General features: G+C 33.7%; 1 protein-coding gene across 1 annotated transcript; it reads right to left on the reverse strand.

Moving 5' to 3' along the window:
• Positions 1 to 1,328: 1,328 nt before the first annotated feature.
• LOC132609309 (uncharacterized) lies at positions 1,329 to 8,159 on the reverse strand. The gene is made up of 3 exons (XM_060323223.1): positions 7,860 to 8,159; positions 6,050 to 6,187; positions 1,329 to 1,982 (listed from the first exon to the last, which is right to left on the reverse strand). Exons 1-3 carry the CDS (start codon positions 7,986 to 7,988, stop codon positions 1,800 to 1,802), a joined length of 450 nt encoding a protein of 149 aa, XP_060179206.1. The 5' UTR covers positions 7,989 to 8,159; the 3' UTR covers positions 1,329 to 1,799.
• Between the last annotated feature and the right edge of the window lie 4,501 nt (positions 8,160 to 12,660).

The following is a 12,660-nucleotide window of genomic DNA, read 5'->3' on the forward strand; positions in this document are numbered from 1 at the left end:
ACCAGTGTATCAGTATTGATTTGTCATCTAATTCGCGGTATCTTAAAGTCGTTTACTTCTGTCTTTGTATTCAATCAAATTGTATTTTTGTATCAGAATTGTACTTGATCTTATTCTTAGTAGCTCATAACTTGTGATACCGATTCTTGAGGTGATTGTATTAGCTTTCACGATATCTGATTCATTTATTTATGTTATTAACTTATTATCATTCTTTTTGTGCATGTTCGTGTTGTACGGTTCGCCTCGTGGATAGAATTAGATGCCATCACAACTTAATGAGATTTGGATCGCGAAACTTTTACTTCCATTATTTTCGTCGCTTTTTCTCTGTACTCTTTGTTTTTCAGTTTGATATTGACGTTGTCAGATTTTGGAATTCATGGGGCTTTCTAGTCTAATATAAACCATTCCCCTTTTAACACAATATGGGTATTTCTATTCAAGTTCCTTCCAATTTCATTTTTAAGTAAAACTTTCAATACTGCGATTTACTCCATCCTAACAAAACTTCAAGACATTTGTCTGAAGATTATAATATTACAGCTAAACTTAAGACTACTAATATGAAGTTCAGTAGTTCAAACATAAGATCATTAACTTAAATGTTTGAATATGGCGGTTCAAATTTCAAACTACTAGGATGAAGTTCAGTAGTTCAAACTTAAGACCAGTAACTTAAAGTTTATGGCAGTTCAAACTTCAAACTAGTGACCTCAAGTTGAGTTGCAAGCAGTTCAAACTTCAGAATAGTGGCCTGAAGTTGAGTAGCTGCAGTTCAAACTTCAGGTCAGTGATCTTAAGTTAGAAATCTAAGAAAAACTTGTAATTTGCTCAGCTTTCTTATTAAACAGGATGTAATATTATTTGTTCCCCACAGTGATTGGTTTGCAATATTCTCTAAACTGTGGCTAAATTTTAAATACAAGCAACAAAAATGGCTACCAAGTATAAATTCTATCAATAAATGGACATCGTTTTAGAATATATTAATGTTGGGCCTAAATATTAGTTGACCTGGCCCTGAAACGGAGGCGGATTTCTCTTTCAACTGCCAAACGTTGAAAACTTGAAATACTTTACACCAGAACAGACGCTTTAAATTATATCGCTACTTGCCATCACTTTATTTAAGTTCACCCTTTGCAATTGCTCACATTATGGTAAACGCTACTGAAATAAAATTATGCATTGTGGGGCTGATAATTTAGCCACTGGCATGTAGCTATTTACTGAATTTTGGTCTGTGAGCTATGTTGTAGGAGATGAAGAGCTATGTCATTCTTGAATTAAACCAAGCACATTATATCAAAAATGGACAGCAAGGAGGTTCAAATGTTGGAGAAACTAAAATTTAATAATATTAGACTCAAACTAGCTAAATTGAATGACATGGGCAATAGAGGTTCATACCACCTGCCCACTTGAGATTGAGGCATAGTTTTTGTACAATATATCAAACATGAACTACAGATTATGTCAACACCTGACAGATCAATCATCACAACCAGCTGAATTTCAGGGCAATTTGAGATGGTCATTGGATCACATTAGTCTGAAAGGAAATAACTGGAGAAAGAATGACATTTCTGAATTGAACTTAAGCTTTTTGATCGTTACAGGTATAACCTTTCAGAAGCAAGAATTAAGAGGTTGGAATTATGGTTTACAAAACTGAATGGATCTTTATTAATTCGGCTTCTTTGACTTGTCTCAGCGTCTATTTAAGCTAAAATCAACATAATACGAGAAGAACAAGAAGGGCCTATATCTTCAAGTAAATGGCGAGCTAAATTTCTCTAATCAGTAATGCCGAGAGAAACCTTGAATTTACCAACCAGATGTGGCAATGTCTTGATGCTGTCTTGGACCGACTGGTCTACGCATGATTCCATATCCGTTATGGCATCACTTTTGTTCTTCTGGAGTTTAGCAGTCTCAAACTTGTCCTGGCAGACCATTAGAGACCTCTGCATCTTTTCCTGCAATCAAGATATTACATTCAGAAACACTAATAAAATGCTTGATCAAATAACGAATTAATAAGCCTATTATAGTTATACACATTGGGGATTTCATAATGACAGCAGACCTTTCTTATCCGCAGAATATCACACAAGGCTATCAATCAGGAACAAGTTGTCAATTCAACCAGAACAGTCATGATAATGTAAACGGAGCCAATTTAGAAGCTATATCATCCCATAAATATCCCAAAGGACATGAAAATCATCAAATGAGAATGAGTTGATGTTTCTTTCGGAGCCAATATACTATTGAGATCTGGTTTTTATTTCATTGCAGCAACTGTCTCTTACAAAAATTAAATGATCAAGAAGAAAAGATACGCAGAGACAAAGTCAATGAGCAGGCAAACGAGAGGATATAAGATGAAACCAAATTACTTGATTATAAGATATGGGAAAGACAGAAGACTATCATCAAGAACACCTCTTTTTACTTCTTTTTTTCTTTTTGTATTAACAAATAGCATCAAGAATCCTTATAAGGGTTATTTCAGACTTTTGTCTTTCACTGACAAGAAGATTTACGGAAACAAGTGAATATGGACAGCAAGACTGAAATGTAATATGCAAGCACCTTTGGATTGGTTTCAAAATCCAGTTTATTTACCTTTCTTGCATTAGTAGTATAAGTTTCTTACTAGCTTCAGTTGAATTATTCTACTAATTTTATATCTTCACGAAGGACTTGTCCACTTTTTTTTTTTTTTTTTTTGTTTGATGAGCTGGCCAATGCAAAATGTGTCACTAGATTTGAGACATTTTTTATTTTTTATTTTTTATTTTTTTCCTTTCTTCTTTTTTGTGGGAGAGGGTGGGGAGTGTGGGATTGGGGGTGGGAAGAAGAATTAGAAAGGAAATGAAGATTGTCAGTGTCACAGTTTTTTCTGCTGGAGAAACAAATAATTTCAGAAACTACGTTCAAGTTCATAGCCTCAAAAACAATCCCAGGTATATTATGTCCCCAAAAAATCATACTATAAGAGCAAGTTCAATATCCTTTCGTAATTTCTTTTGAGGACAGCTAACAGTGGGAGAAATATAAAGCGCACTTGCCTTATAGCAAAATCTTTGAGGGTGTTTGGGCGTGGCATGCATGTTAAGCAAATGAAAACACGCAATCTTTCCTCTGGATAAATCCAATCATCCTCGAAAGGTTAAGCAAACAAAATTGAGAGAAAAAAGTTGTTTCTCAAACGAATAATTTGAAGCCCTTTCAATAATATTCCAAAAAAAAAAAAGTTTAATCTCTATTCTAAAAACTGATTGCTACTAAGAACCAATAGAAGAAAGAGTCGCTGAAGTATTATTTCATCTATTTTTGAAACTTTATATTCTACTCTATACTGATTGAAAAAGAAAGTCAAAACGACTCATAAAATTTAAAACAAAGAGGAATATAAAGTTGATGGGTCAATCTATATTTTACATTATTATGGTAGTAGAGACAAGGAAACCTTCACTTTATGCTCCAAAAGTCATTGCTTCTAAACAACCAGATATACATGGAACAAGAGCCTAGAATTGGTAGGGGGAAAACCAATTCTTTTCAAATGATAAGTGCAGAAAATCAAATCTTACTAAGAGGACCAAATATGTGCATTATAGAACAACCACACCTCATAAAACTTTAGTTGTAAGCAAGAATTAAAGCAACCTTACAAGGCAATGCAGGATCCTGAATCAACAAGCTACATACCTAAATACTAAAAGTCACCCTAATGTTTAATGCTTCGCTCACAATGGCCCACCACCCCCTCCCCGAAAAAATTCAGAAAGCTTTCGACTAGCTATTTTCTTTCTTCCGTCTGTTGTTTTCTTTTCCTTTTTTTTTTTTTTTTTTTTTTGGGATCAACTGTTTTCTTTTTCTTTAAATTAAGCAAAAAGAGGACAAACCCTGTACTGTACATTAGGGACACAAGCTAATATGACTTGAGCACTCTTTACATACATAAAAGGAAGACAGATTTAAACACAAATTCTTATCCTCACCAAAAAGAATAAAAGGGAACAAACAAACACATAAACACCCCATTCTGAACTTAAAATACAAACATGCAAGCTAAAATTCCATTCCAAGCAATGTAGTCCAGTACTCCAATCTATCTGGTACGGCAGAAAATATTTTCCAACCAGATGAAAAAAGACGACTTCTGTCACTTAAGGGTAGAAGTCATTTTCCTTTACAAAGCTCCACTTCTTACTCGATATCACTTGTTTTAACACATCTATATTGTTGTTACCTTTATGAGTCAAAAAACCCAGCAAAGTAATATTCTTATAAGTTATAACCTATCATTCACTTAGTGGATTATCATATGCACCTACTTTTATACATAATTTTTTTTTTTGATGACATGGGAACCCGCAGCCGCTACCCTTTGGGTGCGCACAGGGTAAACCCAACTCCTGTGCAATAGCTCGCAAACCACACAGGAGAGGTAACCCGCACTAGGCAAGCCCAGTGCGACGAGCTCGACCCAGAAGGCAAATCCCCTGTTGTCGTAGGCAGGGGTTTCGAACTGAGCCCTCCATTATGAAAGCCCCATGCTCAACCAACTGAGCCACCCTTGCAGGTCCTATTTTATACGTAATTGACCAAGAGAAAGTGATCCATGGAGGATATTTACCTCATGGAAAACACTTCCAAATCCAACTCTTTCCTATCAAATAAATGAACCTTTATTCCCTTCCATATTCATTTCCCATTTGCCTAACTTCTTCTACAACAACTACGTACTATGCCTCAATCCCAAATAAGTTAGGGTCGGATATATAAATCCTTACTATTTGTGTTTCTTCATTTCCCCAACTTCCTCTGCGTTCATAAAAAATAAAAATAAAATGTGGTCAATATTTTAGCTTTTCCATTTACCATTTTCACCCCTAATATGGCATTCATAAAGCTCTAGACATTTTTCCCCAAGCCTATGAATGCACTTCATCCACTTCATTATAGTGATCACTACAACACCCTAAAGACCATAATATAGTCACAGCTAGCTTAAGGTTACTTTAACTGTAAGCTGAAGTAAAATTGGCTCTATGCAATGTTAAGATTGAACATACATATGACATACCCATTTTATCAAGTGTACTTACAGAAACAACATGAAAGAAAATTTAAACCAAGAAAGTTTCACCAAAAGAGGGAAAATGACTTTCGTCACATATGAGAAGAAGTCATTCTTCTTTATAGACATCCAACCACTTAGTCCATATCACTCGCATCTACGGACTACGAATATTTAGACATTGTTGTCGACCTTGAATACTAAAAATTTTCTCCAAAAGACTATCCTTATTCCTTATACCTTAAACTACTTCTTGTATCAATCATTCCTCACCTATTTTTATACCTAACTAAACATTGGAATAACAACTAGACTAATTTCCACTGTAAAAATTTACCACGAAAATATTTTCCTTCATTCCAAAGTCTTTAATATATTTTAGATCATGGAAAATAAGCCGGATCCAATGAAGCTCAAGAATAACTTACAAACCAAGAGCAAGGACAATACATTTCAGCTTTTTAGGTACAAGCACAAAATCTCAAAGCTCTAAGGGTGTGTTTGATATGAAAGGAAAATGTTTTCTAATTTTCTCATGTTCGGTTGGTCAACTTAAGGAAAACAAGTTCCTTAAAACTGATGAAAAAGGCTTCCCTAATGGAAGTAGGGAAAACAAGTTCCAGAAGTGACATTTCAAGTTATTGTCTCCTCCCCACCCACCCAACGCCCCTAACCCCCAATCCTTGACCATCCCACCCCTGCCACCTGCGAACCCCCACCTATCCCACCTTCATATTGTTTCGCTACATTACATAGAAATACTCTTGGGATAATATCTTTTTTACTTATTTTCATACCAAACACACCCTAAGAAGAACCAAACAAATGGGAACTTTTTTAAAAAAGATTTAAGCTTGGGTTTATTTAATACATATAGAAATTATATAATGCATGTTATTTAATACAATAAACTATTCAGTCAACCTTTTTTATAAAAAAATGAATATTTACCTGAAAATTGGCCATTTCATCCTCAACAAAATTCTGAGCTTTAAGAACCGGAACACTGCAATACTCCACACAGTTCCCTATCTCCTCTTGATTTTTCTTCCTATCAAAGCACTCATAAGCACATTTGAAGTACGCTTGCTGCAAATTCCCATGAAACAAACATATGCAAGTGTTATATAGTAATAATTTTGTATAGAATATCCATTTCAATTTGTTTGTCTTAGTTATTATATTTGGACAGTCAACGGATATTTTCCTGACCACAATTTTTTCAAATATTTTCTAAATATTTTGAATTGTTAATGTTTACTATCGTGACTGTGACTTATATTATTTTTTGTGTAAGTTTCTAAATATGTAAACTTTATTTAAAGAAATTGAAGATTTTATGTCCGAGTTCACACTAAACATACTCCCTCTGGATCAAAATAAGTGTCTACTTAGAGCCTGTTTGGATGGGCTTAAAAAAAGTTGCTTATAAGCTGAAAACAGCAGCTTATAAGCTGTTTTAGATAAGCTAAGCCAAACGGGCCAAATTATTTTTTTGGGCTTATTTTAGCACAAAATGGCTTATAAGCTGGCCAACCAAACATTCAAAAAAACTGAAAACAGCTGATAAGCAACTTATAAGCCAATCTAAACGGGCTCTTAGTCTTTTTATTTTCGCTCAAAATAAGTGTCCACTTACATAATAAAAAAGGAATTAACTTTATATTTCCATATTTACTCAAGGCAATAATAAAGGGTTGTTTAGTCAAAATAACTATTTTTGTAGGAGCTAGTATTTTTTAAGGGATGTGAAAACGACTAAGTGAACACTTATTTTAAATCAGAGGGAGTAATATGCAAATTTTAATTGAGGGTTTTTAGTCAAAACTAGGAGCTAGTATTTTTCTAAGGAGCTTGTTAAAGGCTAAGTGAACACTTATTTTGAATCAGAGAGTATTTAGAATAGATTGTGAAACAAGTATCATTTGTTGTAATTTGTATGCAAGTGTTATATAGTAATTTTGTATAGAATATCCTTTTAAGTTTGTTTGTCTTAGTTACTATTTGGTCAGTCAAGGATATGTTTTTTACCATAATTTTTTCAAATACTTTCTAATTGTTTTAAATTGTTAACTATTGTGACTCACTCTCTCTGTCCCAAAATAAGTGTCACCTTAGCAAAAATTCATGGGGAGAAATGGTTACTTGGCCCTTTACAATCTTTTTTAGTTTTATGACCATTTTACAAGAGATCTTCATTTTTTAAACATAAGAGATTTGAAAAAGTCATTTACTTTCATTCAAATTGTAAGAGGTCAGGAGATCTTATTTCCTCAAAAATAAGTGTCACCTTAGGAATTCAAGATATAAATTGGCAAGTGTTTCCAAATATGCCCTTAGCATTCTTTAATATTGCTCAATTCTCAAAAGCGTTTAATAAATAATAAATAGTTTAATAAACTCCACATTGTATTTATTGATTTTTTATTGGGCATGATTTTGCTGAGGTGACACTTATTTTGGGGCGGAGGGAGTACCAAAATGTCGTCTTAAACATATCACGTAGAAAGTTGGAATTAAACAGTTTTCTAAAAAAGAAAGAGACATTTATTTTTTAAATTGACAAAAAAGAAAAATAAAACAAACAAATTGATACATAGAGAGTATTTAGAAGAAATTTGTGAAACCTGAAGGGTATAATCGATAAGATCTTGTGAAAAGTTGAAATTAAAGAGTTGACTAAAAAAAAATATTCTTTTTGAAAAGGACTGAAAAGGACAAATTGAAACAGAAAGAGTATCTAGAAGAGAATGTGTGAAACCTGAAGGGTAAAATTGATATGGTCTTGGACACCAGAGAGTTGTGTTTGGGCAGCTGTGTTAACTTGGTTGAGTTTCTGTCTTATTCTTTGTGTTACTATTCTCTCTTCAGCTGCAGCTATTGCATCCATCTTTTGATTTTGGAAGTTAATTTTTGCAAAAAAGGAACAATGTGTGGATGTTTGGGGTTTAGGGTTTTAGACGACTGCGTTTTCCTTAGTCTTTCGGTTGATGTGGCTTGGTCGAGGGTTTGCTTGGGGAAGAGGGAAACAAAATTGTCTAACTTCCCTCTATGTTTACCTCTATAAAACTCACCTTTCTTATATCCCTTATTTTAATTTTTTTTGTAACCAAACTAATTTAAGTGATATATTTTCTCTAATATTTCAAAACTACCCTTATGTGGCACATGTTATTAAATTTTAGATTTTATATATAAACGTACTCTAAAAAATTTCCCAAATTCTGTAGAAGAATTCAATCAAATGCTATTATGTTTTGCAATGGTTGATAACCTTATAATAAATACAACTTTTAAATTTAGATCATCTTGGCCCTGTTAACCAAGAATTGCAAAGAAATTCGCTGATAAATATCCTTTCTGATGGAGTTACCATACCTTTTATTTATATTTACTCGTTAGTTTCTAAAAAAAATATTATGTGTTTTTTAAATTTTGCATCTAATATGATGTAATTAATAACCAAGGCTAGGCACAATAGCAATCAACTTTGGACAATTATTTACGGGATAATCTTTGTTTTTATCTCTCTTCTCTACAAGTTAAGATTTCAAATTAGCCGAATGTGTAACCATAAATGAGATAAACTTAAAATTGCATAAACTGAAATAATCAATATGGTTGAAATAAATAGAATATCAAAAGAAGCACATCGCAAACGATAATACTTATAAAAATCTCAAGTGTCGCCAAAATATTTTTTCATCATTGTAACCAATATCAATGTCAGTAGTTTTATTTTGAATTCAAATATGGGAAAGATATCATACGTTCTAAATGTTTCTTCTTAGTTGAAGAATTGTTAGCTACTTTCAAACAAATTATAAAGAGTTTTTAAGAAAACTTTCATTTTGATGATTAAGGTCACAAAAGGGTGATTTTGGAAGGTTACACAAGTGTAGTCATTAAAATTAGTTTGGTTACAAAAAGTTTGAAACAAGGCAGGTAAGTGTAATATGCCAAATCAAAAGGGAGGTGAGTGTTATAAAGGCAAACATGGAAAGAGGTCTATGAAATTATTCTTTTTTTTTTCTAGTAGTAAATAAAATTGTCAAAATTATAGTATATACTACTAGTAATTAATTATGATAACAAAGGGCATTGGAAGAAATAAGCTATTATACATGCAATTGAATATAGCGTCCACTTAACTTTATTTTTTAGTTCAAAAAGAATGTTCACTTACTAAATTAAGGAAGAATTAACCTTACTTTTTCACATTTGTCTTTATTAAGTGTTAAATGACTAAATCTCAATACCTATATAATTAGAGGCATTTTAGTCAAATTATCTATTTTTTCCTCAAAGTTAGTATTTTCTTAAGGAGTATGTAAATGGCTAAATGAACACTCTTTTTTATCCGGAGAAAGTATTTCTTAAGGAGCGTGTAGAAGAGAATCACCATATATATTTTGAGAAGGAGGGAGTACATAATATCACGTCCTATTTTCTCGCAAAAGCGAAATTCAACATGTGATAAATCTTTTAAGGGAATTATTAAATTGCGTTAGGCACCTACTACTACTAAAATGCAATTAGCTCCATTTTATTAGTCTGCAAAACCTAAGATCAGGAAGGATTCAAACCATTTCAAACGGAAGGTGTGAAACACCTTTTTAGATCTACAATGTGGTTTCTTTGAAGATGACACTAACGAGATAAATGTATTTGAGCTGAATGAAAACTTTCAATGTTTATCAAAGAAATTGCTCATTAATCTCTCACATGTTTCACTTGATGAATGAAGTCGATAGTTTAAGGGTGTGTTCGGTCAGTGGCGGACCCAGGATTTTATACAAGCGGGTTCAATTACTGAATAAGGATCGATGGTGATAACTAATAAAGTAAGCAACATCAAGCATAACACGCTAGATTTGCCAGCTGGTCTTTTATTTGTTCTTTTTTGTTAGTAATGTAACATAAAAATAAAGTTATTTTAAACTCCACTCTTTTTTATTTAACAAAGTTGAGAAATATTTTTTGAAAATAATCACAAAAAATATTTACATTTATTATTAAACAGATCTATCTAATTTAAAAAATTTACTTCACCAAGAATTTAAAAATTAATAGCTCTATGTAATTAACAAAATCATTTATAATTATCAGTGTTATTTATGAACGAAAAACAATATTAAAATGTTTTAAAAAAAACAAAAATAATATAAAAATTAACTAAATTAAAATAAACTACAAACTATATATAGTTTCAACAAATATAGTTGCATGTTGTAGCAAAAAACTATGAAACAGAGTACCAAAATTCCATTTATAAAAAGTTTAATTTTTGTTTGAACTAAAATAGATTTTAGAATATTATTATTGAATTTGAGTAAGAAATCAAAATATAAAAATGAAATAGAATAAAGAAAGACAACATAAAAGTAATAAATTTCACTAGCTAGCAATTGACTAGCATTAATTGAATATATTAAAATAAACTACAAACTATATATAGTTTCAACAAATATAGTTGCATGTTGTAGCAAAAAACTATGAAGCAGAGTACCAAAATTCCATTTATAAAAAGTTTAATTTTTGTTTGAACTAAAATAGATTTTAGAATATTATTATTGAATTTGAGTAAGAAATCAAAATATAAAAGATGAAATAGAATAAAGAAAGACAACATAAAAGTAATAAATTTCACTAGCTAGCAATTGACTAGCATTAATTGAATATAGTTGGTCTAATGGTCAATTGTTTTGTTTTCTTTCCGTAAAATGGTTGGCCAATTGCCATGCCTAGGAGTACTGACCCAAAAACATCAAAAAACAGCCTGTGCAATGTTATAAAAGAGAATCGATCCCCCATTGTCACTGTGGAATGAACCCACTTGACCATTGCTCCAGACCCAAAGCTTGTACTAAGTGGATTCAATTGCTTTTATATACAAAATTTAGTAATATTTTTCCTTCTATGAACAGTAAATTTCCGGACGAAGTGGGTTCAATTGAATCCACTTGAAACCACGTGGGTCCGCCCCTGTGTTCGGTACTTGGAAAATAACAAAATTTCTATTTATTTTTTCATGTTCGGCTGGGTAGTGAAAAATAAGTGAATTTCTTACTTATTTCCTTATGTTAGTTTGGTTGATAGAAATCATTTTTTAAAAACTACCACCTATGCCCCACTAACCCCACCCCAACCCCACCACCCCATACCTGTCACGACCCAACCCCATGGGCCGCGACTGGCACCCTAGCTGGGTACCCGTACATACCTACCTGACCGAATTTCGCATCGTACAGATTTTTTTTCAAACGGATATTACAGAAGTAGGCCGATACAGATACGGCACGCGCGCAAGCATATATATATATACCTGAACATGCAGACTTTTATAGATAAGCCGATAAGGCTAACATACAGACGAAACCCGTAACCCACACATCTATCTACAGGCCTCTACAGACATACATAATCATATGACGGGACAGGGCCCCGTCGTACCCAGAATTTCCATACATGCAGAACATACGGAAAACAAAAGATATATACCAAAAGTGTATGCTCCGGATCAAAGGAGCTCTTCAAACAGCTGAATCAGAACCCTACGCTGGCGGCGTATCACCTGGTGCGTCTGTACCTGCGGGCATGTAGCGCAGCCCCCGAAGAACGGGGGTCAGTACGAAAAATGTACCGAGTATGTAAAGCAGAAACATAACAGATACAATCATAGTCCGAACCGGAGTCACAGAAATATAACGAACAGAACCATACATCAGACGGACGGACAGAGTCATGATGCAGACCGACATACAGAATCGTGGTCCATACAGATAAACAGAATCATGGTTCAGACAGACAGACGGAATCATAATCCGGACAGATGAGCAGAATCAGTATCCATACAGACGTACAGAATCGGAACCCATACATACGTACAGAACCAGAATCCATACAGACATACAGACATAGTCGAAATTCAGGCGGACAGACAGAAGTATACCAGACAGAATTATGCATGCAGAGTAGTGCAGAGTCATACTAAATCATACAGAATCATACGGAGGCACGTGCTTATATAAACACTGATGGCACATGCATACAGACATACAGATCCCGGCCCTGTCTGGGGGCGCGGTAAACAGAACCCGGCCCTCTTAGTACGGGACGCGGTGGACAGACAGAATCAGATCAGATCAGATCATATCAGATGCCATCCTGGCCGCCATCCCCATACACAGATCAATATATCATAATCATACAGATATAACAGATCCCGACCCGCACACCGAGGGACGCGGTGAACAATGCAGAGGAATATGCACGATAACAGAACCTGGCCCGGGACACAGTGAAGGGATGCATTGAGACAGCCACGAACAGATCCATGAGAAACCATATACATACAGACTCACATACAGACTGAAGGGTGCCAAACGGCGAGTCAAAATCAGAGCATACGGATAGTATGCATAGTACGCGCCTATATCCTACTTGGGAAGGCACGACAGATTATTATCAGAATCAGATTCTCAGATGTTCAGAAATCATTTTGTAAGAATTTCATAAAAATAGTTGTATCATGATCAAAATAATAGTTCAGATGGTTTTTG

The sequence above is a fragment of the Lycium barbarum genome, chromosome 9 (assembly GCF_019175385.1).
Source record: "Lycium barbarum isolate Lr01 chromosome 9, ASM1917538v2, whole genome shotgun sequence".
In the NCBI taxonomy this organism is placed as follows: Eukaryota; Viridiplantae; Streptophyta; class Magnoliopsida; order Solanales; family Solanaceae; genus Lycium; species Lycium barbarum.